General features: G+C 37.2%; 1 protein-coding gene across 10 annotated transcripts in view; it reads right to left on the reverse strand.

Moving 5' to 3' along the window:
- Positions 1-21459, reverse strand: part of bbc (choline/ethanolaminephosphotransferase 1 bbc) — a 72469-nt gene that overhangs the window by 20569 nt on the left and 30441 nt on the right. For 2 of the 10 annotated variants that reach the window (XM_067121298.1, XM_067121299.1), the window contains exons 5-8: positions 20904-21007; positions 10914-11048; positions 3770-3901; positions 1354-1485 (exon numbers count right to left, since the gene is read on the reverse strand). In XM_067121298.1, the coding sequence (XP_066977399.1) occupies positions 1354-1485; positions 3770-3901; positions 10914-11048; positions 20904-21007 (503 nt within the window). The remainder of the gene's footprint in view (positions 1-1353; positions 1486-3769; positions 3902-10913; positions 11049-20903; positions 21008-21459) is intronic. The other 8 variants (XM_067121306.1, XM_067121307.1, XM_067121303.1 and 5 more) reach the window with 6 other exon arrangements.

A 21459-nucleotide genomic window follows, 5' to 3' on the forward strand; every position in this document is an offset into this window, starting at 1 on the left:
TGTTACTGATAAACAAGACTACCATATGCAAGAAAAAGGGAAATAACATGATTACACAGAAAACAAAAAAAGGATAAAAAGTCTTGTATAAGTTGCCTCTGGGACACTGAAAATGCAGTCCTACTGGAGAATAATGTGACTTTCTAGCAATTAGCTCTTCTAGAAGGCAATATGGGTGCTAGGGTTAAAAGTGACTATTCAAGGGCATGAGCCTATGACTCCACAAAGGGCAACTCTAAAGCTAAGAGAGGACAATACCTCTGCCCTACTGATGAAGTCATTTATAAAAACAGTAGTTGATAAAATCAAATTTTAATTCTACTTCTGAAAGCTATCGACAAAATCTGGAGTGCAGAAAACCACCGGCTATAATTTTTTTATTATATATTATGTAAAAACTGCAAACTTCTTGTGGCAAGAGAGAAAAGGCAGGAAAAAAATAATTATCAGAATTTTAAGTCTCCTATATGAGATCAAACTATGGTAGGTTAACCAGTAAAAATTAGATCTACTCAAAGAATGCAAAGAGGATATGTTAAGTGACTTATCCAAACACCATGGGATCCATGTTTACAGGTTCAGGCAAGCTGACACTGGTCTAGATCATTTCAGCACCCGCTGCGCCTTGCATACTTACCAGATTCTTCTGTATCTCACAAAATTAAGGCGCTATAGTATTAATTCTTTCTAGGTTCATTACAGTAGCTACAATGCTTTGAGCTTTTTTATTGGTCACTAAAACCCCCTCATTGAAATTTTCATCAATACTAACAGCTATTTGAATTCTGGACTTTGTCTAACCTGCAGAGACATGCAAAAAGGCATTTGCAGAGCAATATATTGCACATTAAAAACTGGCACCAATTCAGCAATTTAAATATTTGGATGCCATTTATGATTTGTTACCAGTGTGCCCTTCACTTTCATATACATTCTATTGAATATAAATACTAACCTTCTGTTCTCATTATTAAAAAGCTGTACAACTTAACAATTTCCAATCTATTTAAAGCCAAAAGTGCTGAAAAAAATTAATGCTACACTTTTAGCAAACACAAGGTCGTCTACAGTACTTTTTTAATTTTCAAGAACAATTTCTGAAGTTCTAAAGCCTATATAACTTGTAGACTGGGATAAAGCATAATATACATGGCTAATGGTGTCAATAGTTTCAACATGTTAGCTTCTTACAACCATACATACCTAGCGTTACAAAGACAGCTTGAACTGAACTAGTACTACTTGGTACACAGGTTTTTTCTCAAACTGTTTATACTGATGCCTAATTTATAATACAGTAGTACATGTAGTACATTTGTTCTAAACTGAAAAATCATTTCCCTAAAAACTTACAGCTACAGTTGAACCATTCTTCCCAGCACCCGTGTATGGAATAGTATGCATGTATGAATATGCTAGGACAATTTGAAAGAACAATATGCAGTAGAGAATAACATATTTGATTGAGAAGCCGATGAAAGGCAGCTGTGCAGATAAAAGAACAAAAATAAATATATTAATCTTTGGAATAAACAATTTATAATTTACCCATAATCCATAATATAAAGGATCCTGAAACTTAAAAAGGAATTTTTTAAAGAATTTTTAAAGAACAGCCCATACACATTTAAGATAATTTTCAAATACATACTTAAATATAATAATAAGAAAGATATTTACATAGCAGTTTACAGTAACAAATACTGTCTGTGGTCACCAAAGCACAGTTCAAATATAGTTGCTAATGTTAGCAACTTATTGCCTCACTTGGTAATTACACACAACTATACTACATACCTATAGGTAACTGTGCTGATTGAAATTAGACAACATTATTAGGGAGCTATCAGGAAAAGGAGCATAAAAATTTGGAATAAAAAATGTATATTTTTTTATAAGTGGGTACTGTATTAGACATTGTAAATCTAAAGCATTTTTCACAAATCACCTGCAACAAACAAACTGGAGCTCAAGCTGTTTTTGGTCAGTTCAATATGTTGCTGGCAATTATAAATTTCAATAAATTAAACAAAAAAGTTCTATCATAATTGACTGATGGCATGCATTTCTAACAGACATTAAAAAAAATAGCAAGGTTGAACTCAGTTCACTTGAATCCTTAGTCAAAGCAACAATATGAAGCATCAGCCCAAATCCAGGTTGCTGCCCCAACTTTTGTAACCCTTATATTACTTTAAAATGCTATGCCAGTCATTTTCAGCTAATTCACATATGCAAGGCCTATGTCTCTTGAAAGGAGAGCATTTTATAATAACTAAAAGGATAAAATTCTGGTAGATTTTATTTGGTAGTGGCTTACATGAAAAGTTGTCTATTTCATAAAATACTGACTTGCACTAACATTTCCTCCTGTGCATCTGATGATATTGCAGTTACAAAAATATTAAAGATTGTCTGGATTCATGTAAGTAGAATGAGCGACATTTAATTCCAATATGGCATCAAAATAACTTGGCGTGGACACTCAGCACATTTTATTAAACCTGTAATTTTTAGTAGCCGCTGTGAGTCCTCAAAGGAGTTACACTCAGTCTTGAAAACAGACATGGCTCCAGACTTCTTTTTTCAGAGCAAATTGCACCCAACACAACCTTGAAAATAAATATGAATCCAGACTTGTTCCTCCAGTACTTCCTGACTAATTATTTCTAACACAATCTTAAAACCATATTTGATTCATGATTTATTCTTCAAGTGCTCCCAATTATGTTTAACACAACCTTAAAAATTAATAAGTGCAGGCTTGTTCTTCCAGTGGCCCTGAATAATTAATCTGACAGCACCTTGAAACAATGAAGTAATTTCTTGACATGTTCAATGAAAATGGTGCAATCCTGGTAGAGAAAAGCTGCTTAACCTGCTCAAAGTGAGGTCACTTTGAGGAATGTGTGGAGGCCTTCCAGAAGGCTGCAGTGTCACTGCATAAAATAATGCTTTCTTAATGGGTTTGTATGAAAAAATATTTACTGAATAGTAAGCACTGATATGGAAAATACTGCATGTTTACACTGCAAAAAACATACAATAATTAAAACATGGACTTAAAATGTGCATGGCTACAACAAACTTTTTTATATACACTAACTATTAATTAAGTTTTATAACTTTGAGACATTTCTGTGAGAATCATCCTTAACAATCCAATTCCACGGTCTTCCTTATTTACTCATGTAAGCTACTTGCAATTCTCATCATACTGTTCTACACTTATCAAATCTTGTGTACATAAAATTTTCCAGATTCTAATCAAAAGTTTAGTTCTTTGCCTTTGCATAAGCAGTCAATACTACAACAAGAGACATGGAGGGAAGATCCCCATCTACTGAGAATATTTTAACTGTCCAATGACTACCACTTTCCTTCTTCCTAATTAGGACTCACAATCTGGTCTACTTAAAATCTGACAGTAACAGTAGTTATAAAGGGATGTTTGTTGTTTGAATGACTGTGATGGTGTTCTACAAATCTGACCACAGTAAAGAAAGGAATATCTTTTTCTCAGTATGTTTATCATCAAAAAGTCACAAGAATAAAGTGCCAAATGTTATATGTACAACAAACAAGTCTATTCTGCAATCATAGCCCAACATGATCATTTTGATTAGTGTTACTGCACATCCACTTTGGAAAAAGACAACCAAGCTCACTAAATATTCACAAAAGTAAAACTAATTAACACTTTACATGAAGCCCAGAGACAAACCACATTATATACAGTAGCTATACTCTATAAAGTATATCAACTTACAGCAATTGATGAGCCATTTTTTCCCGCTCCACCAAAAAGGATGACACAAGAAACGGTTTTAAACTGACAAAGAACCTGTATCAAGCCAGCGGTGATATACAGCACTAAATATTCAAGATCTGTCCCTGGAATCTGACAAACAAAGAAACCTTAGATGCAAAATAATTTTCACACAGTAATATGCTTCAAGGTAGAACATGTTGAGTTATTATTTTTCTAATATCATGGCTAGAGAAATGTTGAACATAACAATACTACCTGGTACTTATCCACAGAAAAAACAAAGGAAAAGAGAGAGAGTGAGGCTTAGTTTTAATAGAGTGAACAGACCTACTTCCTATGGGATGGAAGTTTGCAATTCAGAAAAAATTAAAATAAGAGAACTTTAAAGCTCAAGAACATGTGTGTGCACCTGTGGAAGTAGAATTTGTATTCATGCTCATGACACACAGTCTCTTACAATGTTTAACAAACCTCACAAGTGGGGATATGTGTTTGTTAATTCAGCACTCAGCGTAGTCAGCAATTGATCATCAGTAACCTAAACATAGTTCAGAGAGCGCCCAGAGACAATAACACGTGTCCAAAGATGGAAGTTTCTATGGAATTTTTTGGTCTGGTTCTAATCGGATTTTTGGGTGTGTTACGGAAGCATAAGTCAGTTCGTGCGTTACAAAAAACACTTGGTGCAAACAGGTTTCTGATGGATTGCTCACTCTGTCGTGACCAGTCAAAGGACGTGTTGGACACACTGGGGATTGGAATTCCCATTCCGCTGGAGAGTGAGTAGAAGACTTAGAAAAATTATTAATCTACAGACCTGTTTTTTTGGCGATTATTCTAGTACCATTGTTTAAAATTAATATGTGTTGCAGTGTGTTGATGATCTGGGTGATATTTGACTTTTTTAACAGAGATGGTTCCTTCTCTTTTGTACAGAAATGTTTCAATGGAACCATGGTTAACTGGGGTGGACATGCACCTGCACAGATATGCGTGTAATATAGCCAGTGGAAAATAATGATGAAATGGAAGGATAGCCATAAGTCAATATTGGCATATAAGAGGAACTAAACACAATGACTTTTTAAAGTTACTTAGAAAGAGACTTGGTGTTATTATGGAACTCTTAGGAGATGCTGATGGGGGAATGGAAATTAGTTCCCACTTATTATGTTCTTTTGGTGACTAGGAGATTTTTGCTTTTTGGGGGTTACATTTTGATGGGATTTCCATAACTAACATGCTTATTTCCAATTTACATTGATGAGTTGTTGGGCTTACTTAAAAAATTGTTATTTTTGTAACTGAGAGAGAGAGAGAGCTTCTCGATGCAGCTACCAGATGCCAATCAATCCTAGGTAAGTGCCGTGTGTCAGAGTTGACAAGGGCATAAAAGTGGTGGCTAGGGGTAAAAATATAGATTTCCAGGTTTGAATCCATGCTGAAGAGAGAATGTATGGATGATGTTGAAATAGGAGATAGGTACACATTATAAATACACACTTTTAATAGGGCATTATCTGGGGTTTAACTCTGAGCAGTTGGTATTCCAGGGCATGTTGTTGACTTTGCATTTTATCGTAGAAGCAACCGGGCAGAATGACATGAAACATCAGTCTTTTTCAGTGGGTGATTTAGGGAGGAGTCATTAATGGGTGTCGGGTTTTTTTTTACTGTGCTCTTAGTGGTGATTATGTATTTGGGTGTTTGTAAGTGAAGTACAGTTATATCTTGGTGAGTGTCGGGATCATTGCGCTGATGCTAGGGTGCGAGTGAAGAGTGGAAAAATGCGAGTGTTTCTCTTTTGACTTTTCATTTTGGTGCATTTGAAAATTTATCTCTCTCATCTGTCTTTTGTTTTTCTCTTATGGAATTATTATGGGGGTGTAATAGGTTATTTATATGGGCTGACCTTATTAAGGGTTTTTCTTTTCTTCTTTCCCTTACCAAGTTATTCTTAGTGGTGTGCTGTGTAGGATGTACAGTAATGAGTGCTTTGCTTACTTAGCGTATTCCCTAGGGTCTTTGTGCTAGCATCAGCATTTCACTGCTTGGAGACAGGCATCTGCACCTGCTTTGCAACTTCAGCATTTATTGGGTGATATTGGGGGTTAAATTTTACCTGGGGGATTTTGTGACTTGGCCCTGACTCACATATGGCATTGCACTCAGCTGTTTGACTGGTTTACTGGCGCACATATGAGAGAAGAGATTTACTCCCGTAGAGTTTTTGAATAATTGTGTACTGGGGGGATAATAATGTCTTGATTTTTCTTTGTGTGTTCTTGTTTTTATTTTCTTTATGACCATTTTGTATGAGGCTTTAATATATGCATTTAAGATCAGGCCGAGTCTGTGAGCCGATTTAAGTTTTTTTAATTTGAGCAGAGATAGGAAAAAGAGATCTGGGAAAACAGCAGACAACAACGAAGATAAGAAGAGTTTGACTCATAGGGTAATGACTCTTACTTCTCCAATTCAGCCTTTTCTGGGCTTAGTGGATGGCATTTTGCATCAGCCTGTTGAAATTTTTACTGAGTCTATTCAGAACCATTTGAATTCGAAGAAGATCTAAGATGAGATGGAAGCGTTTAATGAAGCTAAAAGTTAGTCAGGTAGTCCCATGACATTACGAGGCTAGTGAATACAGTCTTGCACTGGATGTTGGGGAAAAATGTGTTTGTGTATATGGATGGCATTTTCATTGCTACAGATTCCACAGAGGAACACTTAGAAGTGCTTAGGGAAACCCTTAGGAGGCTCAGAATGGCAGGTCTAAAAGTTAAACTAGCCAAATGTGATTTCTTGAAGAGACAGACTGTATATTTAAGACATGTCATTCCAAAAGAAGGTGCTCAAGTGAATCATGAGAAAGTCAGAGCTATTGCGGATTTTCCTATACCTAAGACTAAGAAACAGGTGACCTTGTTCATGGGAATGGAGGGAAAACTTTCAACCAAGGGGACATACATTTTGAAAGCGAAGGTTATAATCTCACAAACATAAGATGCAAAAGTACCAGGTTTAAAACTGCCAAAGGTACAAAACTCCTAAGAAAATTGCAGAGATAGGCTTGTATCACACACTGAAAGGAACTCAAAGTACCATAGCTGATAGCACTGCATATCAGTTTTACTTACATCAAATACAGTTTTCATTTTAACTTTTTATATTAGCAAAGTCAAGAAAACTGATATGGATACTTACTTTGTTTTTTAGGGAGGAAATAGATCATAGCTTAGTTGATATAAACTGAGGCTACAACCAACATTCAACAAAACTACACATTACTGTTCCCAACTCAAGAGGGATATAACAGAGCATTTGAGAATATAAACTTTGGGTTTTCATTCCCCCTATTCACAAAAGATCTCGTTAGATTTTGAGGGTAAACCTGAATCCAAACGACTATATAGTTACAATGAAAATGTTGACGATTCTGACAAACTATCTTTTGCAGATTGTTTCCAATAGTTGATATAAACTGTGGTCCAAAAAATGGCAATCACAAAAGTATGAATAATTGACAATTATAAGTGTTCTACATTCTATGCAATTGACGGCAGGGTCATGTGGGTTATTCCTTGAATATCCAGCACTTTTGCACTGGCTATATAACTAAGGGTAAGGCAAGAAAAGTTAAAAAGAACTACCAATGTCTCAATATCCCTACATCAGGCTGGGGTATCTGGGATGTTGCAGAATCTTAAAATGTAAATTTAGTAGTCAACCCTTACAGGACAGCCTAAATATATATTAAGCACACCCCCAGACCGGGCTAAATTTAAGGTTGGCCAATTTAAAAAAAAAAAAAAACACACATCAATGGTAAAAGGAAGATATGCATATGTACATGGTATAAGGAGAGAAATTTTATAAAATTTTGTGTACCTTCCATGGGAAGTTGAAAGTGAATATTTCCAACCCTGTGTAGGGCCTCTTTTCCAAAAGACAGTCGTAAAAATGTGCTAATTTTACCGTTATAAATGTTTTTCCTAATAATTTTTTTATTTTATTTTGTAAAACTATAATTACAGCTCACACAATATCATAACAGATAAGAACTAAAATCAGTAACAAATTCTGAGTATATAGTATTTATGGTAAAATATTTATGAGACATCCTGGGATGGGTAGCTGAAGTACATTCCCCCATGAAATCTCAAGTCAGACTGATCTCTCTGTATCCAGTACATTTTTCCCGCAAAATTCGCTCCAACTGTATGGCACAAAATGTTGATCGTCGGGGGACGATACCAGGAAATAACCTTAAAGCTATAAATAGTCGTCAATTGACGACATCTGCTCACAAAGGGTTAATATGCTGACCCTGTATTATGTGAACATGAATTGGCTGTGCAAGATAACAGACAATGGTTTGTAATTTTTATGAATCAATATTAATTTATAAATAAATTGTTTGTTGACAAAAAATTCACTTAAATAAACTCTCATGCTACTGAGAGTTTATTTAAATATGATCAGTCTTACCCAGGCAGATTCTTACAACTAGTAAAAAAATAAAAATCTACTTGCTGGATCAAACTGATCAATTCCTTCTATATGACACAATTCAAAGATAACTTGTACTTCTCTTATATTTAAAACCAAAGCCTTTTTTATGAGTATTCCCAGCCTAAACTTGAAATGGCCACTAAGGCTTGTTAACATGGTACTGGTAGGTGCTATGTAGATAGAAACTGGGATACCGACCATTCACCTGTCTGATACCAAGCACTTCTTCAGCAAGGGGGACTGAATCTCAGAACTGATTGGTATTGCTCCATCTCCACCCACAGATGTCATTTCCTTCCTAGATGGGGAGTACAGGTCAGTAGGTAGCTATATTATCAAAAGTGATACTAATTATAAATAATGGGTCCTGATAATAATGCCCCATGCCTAGCCTGATCATTTAAAAGGAAAGTAGATGGAGCAGCATCTTTCTATTTGAAGCTCTAATATATGATATTGAGTGAATCATCTGTATTGTAGCCTGACTGCTAACTCATAAAAGAGAGAAAGGAAGAGGAGAGAGAGTAGCTAGTTACACTTATTTAGATGAGAGGCTTTTCTGTCCATGTGGAGCTTGGGTAACTATTCATGTTGAGCAGACACTACAGATCTTAAGGATGTCCAAGGGCCCATGAGCAAAAATCCTCAGGTAAATGGATGTAAAGGTGATCTGTCAAAGCAAGGTCCCCACCCTCATTACCTGCAAAACTGATCAGTTCCTCATCATCCCTGGGGCTTTACCCTAGGGATGGGGTAAAGCCCCTGACTTTGTGAACTCTTGTCCAGACTGGACAGTTGTACTCTTCACTAGTTAGCCCAATTCCTTCTGATACAAACATCGTTCTAAACCTCATCCAGTCATCCATGAGTTACATACAACTGACAATTAAGGAAACCATAATGACTGACTTTATGACTCTTGACTGATGCACAGATGAAAGTACCTTCTGCTCAGTCTCTCCAGGGAGAGGTTGTTCAACAGGCCACAGACTGGTAGGTCAACAGCCCAATAATCTTGAGAAAATGTGCCTCCACCTCAGCCTGCCTAAATTCAGCAGAAGGACCCTTAGGTCCTGAAAGAACCCAAAAGACTATGAGGGATCCTTTCCTAGAGGAGAGGTAATAAACAAACCAACCTGCCACAGTGAATGCTAAGGAGACTACGGTCAAATATGTTCAGGATCAACTGGAACAGATTGAGCATAATCTAAGCTAATGGCTATAGACCTTCATAGCTCCCTATCAGCAGCCAAAGCTAAACCATGAAAGGGACTAAGAGAGCGAAGACAAGGGTAATCATATCTACACACAGAAGGGAACAAGGTACACATTGAATAGTTGCACAATTAAGCATATGATTGTCCATATGACTTGTCACAAATGAGCCCTTGATCCCCATGGGCAGGTTTTAGATAACATGAATGTTTGAAGCCTAAGGGAAGAACTAACTCTTCATGTCACACCTCTAGGGGGCACATGCATCATGGGGAGAATTCAGTGCAGACAGCAAAAGACAGTAGTACCAGGTACCAGAGGAGCCATGGGGACTTCTATGGGAACAACAACGACAATAGGATGCTCACCAGGGTCGACCTATCAAACAGGAACAGCCGCAGTGAACCATTTGTCAACAAGCAAGTCTTCATTCAAGAAGATACTTGGTAATGAATGCTTTAACGCAAGACCTTGAGAACATAGGAAGACATTGACAGGAAGGCTGGCCGAAGACAGTGCTGTCTTCATCAGGTTAGTGGACAGTATCCCATCCCCCAAGCACCTACCTTATTCCTGATCTTCAAGCTTTAATGACCATTTAACACTCATCCCAGGAATACTCCCATATAACATTTAAGTCTGTATTCTTGTACGAATATGTTTAATGTTACAGTGTTTCACAACTCTATATTAATAAGTTCTAGTAAACATTAATTTCTAAATATTTTTTCACTGTTTTGGTACCTACTATACAATCCTTGCAATTTCATGTTTTATTGGTAGTTTAGCAGTTGGTTAGAGGGCCTGATAAAAATTGAAAGTGATAGAAATGTGTAGATCACAAATACCAACAAGATGTAGCACAGCTTCTGAGGCAACTGAGTTCTCTGCTGTACTGCTCGCTATACATATTTATGCAAGTACTGTAATCACCAAAATATATGGTTAAATGCCTGAAAGCAACTTAAAGTTAATGATAGCATTATTCTTTGTGTGATTTCACAAGGAAACACTTGAAAGAAATGTAAGAGGTGACATGAAGGAATGACACAATCTCCCTTATTACATTTGATTTCAGTATACTGGATAATTTAAAAATGTTCACCAAGATTTCCTGTAAATGATCCTTTCAGGAATATGCACAAGAATACCTGCAATGATTTGAAATTTAAAAACACTATGGGAGGGCAATACCTGGAAAAAAATTATTAAATTTCTAGCGTTACTTGTGAACAACTCATGCAATAATTATCACAGACAGTTGTTGAAAAACAGTAGAGAAAATCTGAAATAGGTGGGACGAAAAGCATGCATACAATTTTAGATATTAAAGTGCCTGTGTCCCAGCAACATGCAAAGTCTGCAAAGCATCATGCACTGTTGGCAAACTGCAGGTGCAAGCAGAACTTACTGCAACTGTTGAGCCATTGCGTCCAGCTCCTCTTTCAATCAGAATAATTTTAAAATTATTAAACAGCGCAACTGCAGCTGCTACGATACCTACTATAGTGGGCAGACATTTGAATGGCAAAAACAATACCGGAATCTGAAACACCATAAAATATGCCATTGTAACATTAACCCCAAAAAATGCCAACAATTTACTTCAAGGTATCGCAGTAATCCCCTCAGAGGTGAACCTGACTCAACTTAGGATTTTTTCAGTAGATCTAATAACTCCAAAGGCACTGCTAATGCTAAATTCTGTATAAATTTGACATTTTTATGATAAAATAAACTTTTATATATACTTACCAAGTAACTACATAGCTATTAATTTCACTTAACAGTAGCAGTTCTAAATTTGAAATTCACGGTAACATGTTATTGTTTTAGTGTAGGTACTAGACCCCGCCCACTACCGGGGAAGAATGGGTACAACAGTGCTGAAGAGCCCAATTCGTTTGTGCCCTGTGTCCATGAAAGGGGAGGTGGGAGGGCTTTGATCATGTAGTTACTTGATAAGTACATATAAAACTTTATTTTATCATAAAAATGTCATTTTTACTCGTATATAGGTAACTTACCAAATAACTACATAGCTGAATCCCACATTGATAGGAGGTGGGAAGCATGGACATTTTCCATCCAAAAACACTCAATAACGGAGATGAATTTGAATTAGAAGGTAGCTAGCATTGGTGTAATGCTTGTTGTAACCTTACCTGCAGCTCTGGTGAGAGAGCTGCAGCAAGAAGATACTGCCTCTGGTTGGCGCTCATCTCAACCTGTAGTGACGCGGCAGTAAAGCCGAGAGTCGTCTCTATTTCACTGTGAGAACTTTGAAGTCCTTACAAAATAAATGCCCTTGCCCTGGGCACACTACAATAAATACAACCAGAAATTTGTTACCACACAATGTTAAAACCATCACCCAACCATTAAAAACCACGGACTGGTGGGTACTCCTGGCACACGGCACCACCAAGCATCCCAAAACTTAGCATCCTTTAACAAGGCAAGAAGATAAAGGATTGGAAGGCATACCCTCTATCCTTCTTCCCACAATACCAAGCTAGCCATGGCCAATGGGCCTAACATACTGCAATTATTATAGACTGTCTCCACATCGCGCAAATAATGGGAGGTGAATACTGATTTTGACTTCCAGTAAGTTGATTAGAGAATCATGGAGAGCAACAAGTTTTTCTTAAAAGCCAACGAATTGGCAACTGCTCTAATCTCATGAGCTCTTCCTTTAAAAACAGAGATCGTCTTCTTGAATCTTCGAGCGTAACTCAGAAATAAAACTCTTTAAAAAGACAGCCAAGGTATTCTTAGGTAGCGGTCGTGAGGGTTTTTTTTACCGAACACTATAGATTCTGAGAGGAACCTCTAATCCCTTTGGTCCTATCCAAGTAGTTCTTAAGAGCCCTACCTGGGCCAAGAGTTCTCTCCTGGTCTGCTGGACCGAGGATATCCAACAAGCTCTTGATCACAAACGAATGAGGCCAAGGGTTGGATGGGGTTTCGTTGTTTGCCAGGAATCCAAGTGTGAATGAGCAGACAGCATCTCCTTGCGAAAAACCCACTTGCTTACTGAAGGCGTGTACAGGCAGTCCCTGGTTATCGGCGGGGTTCCGTTTCTGAGGGTGTGATAATAACCGAAAATCGCCTCTAACTGAAAATCGGCAATTTTTGGAGCTTTTTCAGTGAATTTTGGGGCTCATCGGCACCAAAAAGCATCGATTTTCGGTTATCGGCGCCTATGTTAGGTATGTATTGGTGCCAATACCCAATTATCGGCGCCGATAAGTGGAAATCTGCAATTTTTGGCGCCGAAAATTGCTGATTTTCGTTGCTAGACAAGCGGCATAAAACCGGATCGCCGTTAACCGGGGACTGCCTGTAATTTGCTGATCCTCTTTGCCGTAGCTAAAGCAACTAAAAGGAGAGTCTTTCTGGTTAAATCTCTAAGTGATAAAGCATGAAGGGGCTCAAATGTAGGGACAGAGAGCCATTTGAGGACGACATCTAGATTCCAGGCAATTGACATAGACTTCTCTTGCTTGGAAGTATCTAAGGACTTAATTAGATCGCTTATGTCTTGATTAGCAGACAACTACAGACCTCTATGTCTAAACACAGAGTTTAGCATACATCTATAACCTCTGATTGTAGAGGTGGACAAGACTCGAGAGGATCTCAGAATATTAAAACATCAGCGATCTGTGCTACAGAGGTTTTATGCGGTCGTGTTGTCCGAGTGGACTGTGATTGTCTCTCCATAAGTTTCTGTCGCAAAATGTTGAAGAGCCGAATGAATCGCCTTCAATTCCCTTACATTTATATGTAATTTCTTCTCTTCTGGTGACCACTTCCCAGATACTTCCATGTCATTCAAAAGGGCCACCCAAGCCAGATCTGACTTATCTGAGTACAATGTTTGGTCGGAGTTCAGCAGGTGCAATGACTTTCCTATTGAGAACCTCTCCTCTGCCAGCCACCGCTGAAGATCCTCCTTGATCTCAGGAGTGATGTGGAACATGAAGGAGTCTGGTGAGAGTTTTCCTCTGCCAACTGGCCTTTAGGAAGAATTGTAGGACTCTTGTATGTAACCTTCCTAGAGGCACGAACTTCTCGATGGACAAGAGAGAGCCCAGCAGACTAATCCACTCGCTGGCTGTGCATGATGGGCGAGATGTGAACTTTCTTACTTTCTTCAGGTAGTCTTGAATCCTTTTGTGGGACAGAAAAGCCCAAAAAGTCAGAGCATCGAACCTCATTCCCAAACAGAGAATCGAATGTCAGAGTAAATTGGGATTTCTGGACATTGATTAAAAGACCCAACTCTTGGGTCGCCCAGATATAAAAAGAAGTTGATCCCCATGAGATGTAGCCATCTCACTACAGGGGCGAGAACATGGGTGAACACTTGCGGAGCTGTAGAGAGGCTGAAACAGAGAGCCCTGAATTGAAGGAACCTGCCCTGGAATACGAACTGCATATACTTCCTTGAGTCTAGATGTAATGGGACATGGAAGTACACATGGAGGTGTACTTCCATGTCTCACTACATCCCTTGGACTTCCAGTCCGCTTCCTCTCAGGTTTTGGGGAGTCTAACATTGACCTCTGTCTAGAAGCATCAGTGGGATGAGCAGTCACCTCCTCCACTTGCACTGCACTTGCACCAACACTAATTACACTTACCTGTCTAGGCTGGCGATGGCATCGGGTTCAGAAAATGAGAGCCAGGTAACGGAGTTTGAGGAAAAGTCGGAGGGCTGGTGATCAGGGAGAACACAGGTAGAGGTGTAAAAGGCACAGGTTGAGAAGCAATATCTGATCTCGGAGTAGAAACCTGACTAGCTAAACCTTTAGCCTCGGTTCTAGCAGCCACCTTTCTCTGTCTGTCTCTTTGGAGTCTATCTAGATGTGCTTCCAAAACTTTCCATTTACCCAGATCCCAGTCTTTGCATTCATCACATTTAAGTTCAAACGAGCAAATTTTCCCTCTACAATGGCAACACAAAGTGTGTGAGTCATACTTAGCAAAAGTAAATTTAGTATTACAGCCTTTGCTGCAATACCTAATACTAGACACTCTAGAATCTGACATACTAAGTCACAATAAGTCACTAGTCTGAATAATCAACTAGCTAAGCTAATAAAGCACGCTGCCAACACGAATGAATACTTCACCATAGGAGAATGATAAAACCATCAGGCAAAATTCATATCAGAGCCGCTCAACCAACTGTGTACAGTTGTTGACCGGCAGAAACGAATTGGGCTCTTCAGCACTGTTGTACCTATTCTTCCCCGGTAGTGGGCCGGGTCTAGTTACCTACACTAAAATAATAGCGTGTTACCGCGAATTTCAAATTTAGAACAGCCGCGGTTAAGTGAAACTAATAGCTATGTACAGTCATACCCCGAACTTACGCAAGGTTAGGTTCCAGAACCCCTTGCGCACAGTCTCTAAAAATAATGATAATCCTTATTTCTAAAGTTTAAACACTATATATAACCCTAATCATGCTCCCAAATTATTAGGCTAACTTTTAAATGAAATTAAAGTTACTGTAATTTCATGTAAAAGTTAGCTTAATACATTACCCTAAAAAAAAGAAATGAATGGTTGACATAAAAATAGAGTTGGGAGAGAATTTCTCTCTCTCTCCCTCTTCCGAGCGATCTATTTTTGGGAGTTCTCTCAACCTCTTTTTAATAACTTCTTTATTCTACATCTTTTTCTCTTTCTTCTGAAATGCTTTTTCATGAACAAGCCGTTTTTTATTTGGAGACTAATAAAACTTAGTTATTATGCCTCTATGTTTTAGAACATGTCTATGTTTTAGAATGTATTTGGCACACTAGCGCATTTACACACACTTTGTAGATGATACAGGTAAAATTAGATCAATTTAAACTATATACTGTGCAGGTAAAGATGTGCAAAAATAATAAGTTGTAAAAATGTGTGAGCGCTAACTATGAGAGAGAGAGAGAGAGAGAGAGAGAGAGAGATATATTGTCCTTACTTGAAATTTCAAGTTAAAGAGAGAGAGAGAGAGAGAGAGAGAGAGAGAGAGAGAGAGAGAGAGAGAGAGAGAGAGAGAGAGAGAGAGAGAGAGAGATTATTCTTACGTTAGATACCAAGTTAGATACCAAAAGATGGAAATTCAGTATTAAACTAACTTTTAAATGAAATCAAAGTTACTGTAATTTCATTTAAAGTTTGCTTAGTACATTACCCTTAAAAAAAAAAAAAATAAATGGTTGACATAAAAATATAGGAGAGTGAAGTTTAGTATACTATTTCTCTCTCCCCCCATTCCACCAATCTATTTTTAGAAGTCTTCTCAACTTTGTTTTTAAAAACCATTATTCTGTCTCTTTTTCTTTGTTCTAAAATGCTCTCTCTATATATTTTAGAATGGCGCATTTACAGTTTGTAGATGGTATGGGTAAAATTAGATCAAATTAAAATTACCTACTGTACAGTTAAAGACATACAGAGAAACAGTAATACGTAGGTTGCCCTAACTACAAATGAGAGAGAGAGAGAGAGAGAGAGAGAGAGAGAGAGAGAGAGAGAGAGAGAGAGAGAGAGAGAGAGAGAGAGAGAGAGAGAGAGAGAGAGATAACAGTTGTCCTTACTTAAGAGAGTGACATTTTTTATGAATTAGTACGGACCGACAGAGAGAGAGAGAGAGAGAGAGAGAGAGAGAGAGAGAGAGAGAGAGAGAGAGAGAGAGAGAGAGAGAGAGAGAGAGAGAGAGCAGCACTTCCTGTCATGTTAAACTGACATGTCTGACAGCTTTTGCCTTTGAGCTTCTTACAAAAGAGGGGAAGAATTTGTTTGTTTAAAATATGAATTTTGTGATTACAGTTATATTATTATTATTATTATTTGAAAATTAGTACTTACTATTAGGTAAAAAATTTATCATACAAAACAAATAAACATATACATGTACCATAAAAATTCTCTCATCTCGGTAAATAACAGAGAGAGAGAGAGAGAGAGAGAGAGAGAGAGAGAGAGAGAGAGAGAGAGAGAGAGAGAGAGAGAGAAATTATTACTTTTATTATTCAATGTTATTTAATTTACACATAAACGTTTGAAAGCTTATAAATTACATAAAAAATCATACATAAACACTTTTGCAGAGTTTCTCAGTATTCACAAATGTTCGTGTGTCTATGAAAAACTTGTGTATGACAATTAGTTAGGTTCCAATGAAAAGTTCGTGTGTCTATGAATTCACGCAACTCGAATCGCCCAAGTTCGGGGTATTACTGTAGTTACTTGGTAAGTTATTTATATAAAACAAAATATTTATAAGTTTTGTTTAAATATATAAATAATTAAGTTTTCATGTTCCATAAATACTAGTATCTCACTTTCTGCTTTCCATACTGTTTAATATGCTGCTGTATGGCTGAGAAACATGTTATCAACATACAAAAGTAAAACCTGTGATCAACATACAATCGCATGGTCCATTGCAAACATGTTTTTACAATGAAACTATTTCACAAACCCATCTGGATAACCTCCAATTGCAAAGATGAGCCTTTGGGCAATTGCAGAAATAATGGATGCTGGGCTGCTTCACAAATGCCCACAAAGCAGGAACTCTGAAGATGCCTTTGGGAAAATCTAAGATACCTAGGAACCACTTCATATATGGCCAAAAGGGAAAAATGAGTCATCCAAGATTTAGTGAAGTCCACAACTTCTCCAGAATCTGTCCCAGATGTCTAAATGACATAAAGCCATACATATCTAGACTGTTACAGGCCTAAAACATGCTGTTCATCACTCAAGCTGCAGGGTACAGTTGAGGTACTCAGGTTTTTGACATAGCAAGGGTGTCCCCATACCTATCATAGGGGATTGCTGAATTCCAAGTAAAGGGACCACCTGCAAACACACTGGGATATTCCAAAAAGTACTTTGGTACTATGGTGATGTTCACCTCTGCTCAAACGAAGATACCAACTGCCAAAAGCCAAGGGGACTGGCTTAGCTCCTTTCCTGATTCCACAGCTATTGTTGGTCATGACCCTAAAGTAATGACCATACAAAATGGTTATGGATACTTTAGAGGCCTCATGAGACGGCTTATAACTCCAAGAAGTTGATATGCATATGTCTATTCTTGCTTTACCAGATGCCCTTATCTGAGAGCCCTGCAGATGGGTGCTCCAGCCCCCATTTAAAGCATCTGAAAAACATCAGTAGTTTAGATTCTGACAGAATCATAAAGATTCCTTCTGCAAACTCTGCTGGTCCTTCCTGGTCTTATTTCTCTAATTTGACCCAAATTTTTTTTTCCTATCGAAGATCTTGTCCTTCAAACTGAATTCTTGCTACTAATAAAGGAATGGAATGGAATATAGAGTATAGGCCAAAGGCCAAGTACTGGGACCTATGAGATCATTCAGCGCTGGAAATAAAATTGAGAGTAGGTAGGTTTGAAAGGTGTAACAGGAGGAAAACCTTGCAGTTGCACTATGAAATAATTGTTAGGAGAGGGTGGATAGGCCCAACAATATGGAAGAAAGGTAATATGAATGGAGGTACAGTAAAAGGAATGAAAGGGGTTGCAGCTAGGGGCTGAAGGGACGCTGCAAAGATCCTTTAGTAATGCCTACAGTGCATCACCTGAGGTGCACTGAAGGCACTACCCCCTGCAATCTCGCACAAATTGCATCTTTTTAATCTATTTTTCTGCAATTGATTCATCTTCATTATCAGGCAATACGTTTGTTTCATGTACACTATTTATCATGCCAAATCTTTTTACTTGAACTTTTGAGTTATTAATAGAATGAATTATAAGATAACTATCATGTTGATTTTTGGTATTTGCTTTGACCAATCATGCTTTGTGTTTAGTATGAGTCATTGCAGCTGTTAAACATCTATTTAAAAGGTATCATATTTGATGGTATACAAGATGCACTTAAAAAAAAAAAGAAGCTAAAAGATCACCCATTTTTATACAGGAAGGTGAGGCCTCCTGCAGGTTACTATAAGCTAATCTTACCCCAGATGGGCAATACTACCAAGTCCAATTCCACAATAATAATATCTACTTGAACAATTTTATTATTATTATTATTATTATTATTATTAATATTAATATTATTATTATTATTATTACTATTACAATACTAGTAAACTAAATTATCATACACAAACTACCAGTGACATTCATCGGTACTAGGTGCTCCATTATCAAACCTAAATATGCCTCAAAACACCCCTGTCAATGACCAGCTAGAAACTATTTCTGGTTGTAACCAATTAATAAATGAACTAACACACCAATCTGACAACCATCTTCACCTTGTATTCACATTTTTACAAGGATTGTATCTTGTGTAGTAAGTTCACCAGTGGGCTCACCTGATCATTGTTTGTTTAAGGTTAACATGGAGATGGAACACATTGTTCATAGTGTTAGCTTTTCATGAATGGTATACTTGAAATCCCTGGCAAATTAGGACAATATTCATCATGATCTTATGGAGCTCAGTTTGAGCGTTATTTCAATAATCATCTTAGCAGTATAAGCTTTATTAGCTATGGTTTAATACTGCATGTAAGCTTGCCTACCATTAAAAAGGAGCATATCAGTTAGAAGTCAAGCTCAGGTTTCTATGAGCCAGCTTAGATAGCTTATAAAGAGGGTGCAAAGGAGAGCTTGCTCTCCAGTGGTGATGAATGACTATAAGGTTCACCCTTTATCATGATGATTCTAGCATCCCTCCCCTTCTAGGAGCTGACAAAACTGCTAATACTCTCCTAAGCAGAAGGTAGAACTTTTGGCTAAAGTCTTTATGAGAAAACAAGTGTGGTGAGTCTTTGGCATTACCTCAAACATGCTTTCCATCATATTATTTATCACCTTTTCCTTTAAGCTATCTCTCTTTACAGGCTGATTTCCCATGGAAGACTTCTTTGGTTTACGGTAAATAAAACAACAGTTTTATCAAAATTGATATTTTAAATACAACTGTACTATTTGACATCTGCAAATGGATACTGTTGCTGTAACGCCTAACCACGGTTAACAGTTCACACAAATTTTGGCACCCTACCCGACAAGCCTTGCCATGTCATACTGAAACTACGGGCGACTTGTTTCAAAATAAACATCCTGACTGATACTTGATTCTCAATAAAAAAAAAAAAAAAAAGTTTTTTGAATTTTGGATGAGAAAGTGTAAACCTGCATACTAAAAACTTTTTTTTCCTCAGTGTGCCCAGCTGAGATGGGGATGCATCTTGTATGCCATCAAACACAGTAGTTTTCAAGTCTTAGTAATAAAATATTTTCACTTTCCAGTAATAAGAACCTTGACAATTCTCATTTCCAAAATGAAAATAAAAATGGGTCAAGGTTAGGTTCTACCCAAATTTAGTTTTCCTTTTTTCATTTTTTTTTTACTTCAAAAGGTTAAAATGCAATTTAAATTTCATTATTTTCTACTTTATTGAAAGCATCCAAAGGGAGAACCAAGGATGTGCCACAGGTCAAAGGTTCAAAATTTCTATTAATTAAATGCAAATATTAAATTAATTCAGGATGGATTCCTCCATCCAGGGGGGGGGGGGCCTATAAAGCAAAGAGCAACACTGCTACCTTTAAAAAGGCAGCTGCCAGAAAGACCCACCTGATTATATCTTGCCCTCAGAGCACTGAGGACAAGGTTTAACATTAAGTAACCCCTCAATCTGCCACCTTCCTGAGGGCAAGGTTTGACATAAAGTTTCCCTTTGCTCAGCCAAGTAAGGTACAGAGTACTCCAATTTTGTGGGTGGAAAGTTATGTTGTCTGACTCCACCCTCCAACAAAGTTTCAAGAACTGAATTTTCCATAATCCAAACCATTTTTTACTTTTCCTTGTAAAGTCAATTTTCACAGAGGGAAGGAAAAATGAAACTGTTACTAGGAGAAGATAAAAAGGACTGACTACAATTTGTTAGGTCAGCAGCTGACGTGCAAGGCTTCCACAGCACTTATGTCTAATGTTGTCACCAAAGCACCAGGACATTGGTTCTCATCTGCCATTTTCTTAGCATCCCATCAATGGTAGTCGGTAGGGTCTGAGACTAAATGTCACATTTACCGACAAGAGTACATAGTAACATTTTTAGTAATTTTTTGTTATCAATAAATTATTTCACAGGATTCCTAAAAATAATAATTTTATGAAAAGTTACAGTTACAAAATTATTCTAAGGGAGATTACCATATTTGCAAACTGATGTAAGGTGCAAGAACAAAAATTAACTATGTAAAACAGCTCCTCTCCAAAAAAAAAAAAAAAAATACTGTATACATAAGGGAAATTATAAATCTAGCAATCAGCATGAAGGCCACAAAATGGGAAATTAAAAAAAATATTTTTGTAAACAACAACTTGATGTGACATACCTTTAAGGACCAAAAACTTGGCCCAAATATAACTGACAATAGGTGAATAGCAATAACACCAAACTGTGCCTCTGTTACATCTATAAATCCAAACCTTAGTGTGCCTGAAATATAAAACAGTAAATGTACATTTAATCACAAGTAATATAAATATCTTTAAAGTCTTTAAAGAGAGAGAGAGAGAGAGAGAGAGAGAGAGAGAGAGAGAGAGAGAGAGAGAGAGAGAGAGAGAGAGAGAGAGAGAGAGAGAGAGAGAGAGAGAGAGAGAGAGAGAGAGAGAGAGAGAGAGAGAGAGAGAGAGAGAGAGAGAGAGAGAGAGAGAGAGAGAGAGAGAGAGAGAGAGAGAGAGTCTCAACTAATACTACTACTTTCAATGGATTATCATACAACAAAACTAAACAACATCATAGAACTATCCAAAGTGAAAATTACACACACACACATATATATACATATATATATGTATACTATATATATACATATATTATATATATATAATTATATGTATATATATAATTATATATATTACATATACTGTATACTGTATATTGTCACA

The sequence above is a fragment of the Macrobrachium rosenbergii genome, chromosome 19 (assembly GCF_040412425.1).
Source record: "Macrobrachium rosenbergii isolate ZJJX-2024 chromosome 19, ASM4041242v1, whole genome shotgun sequence".
Classification (NCBI taxonomy): domain Eukaryota; kingdom Metazoa; phylum Arthropoda; class Malacostraca; order Decapoda; family Palaemonidae; genus Macrobrachium; species Macrobrachium rosenbergii.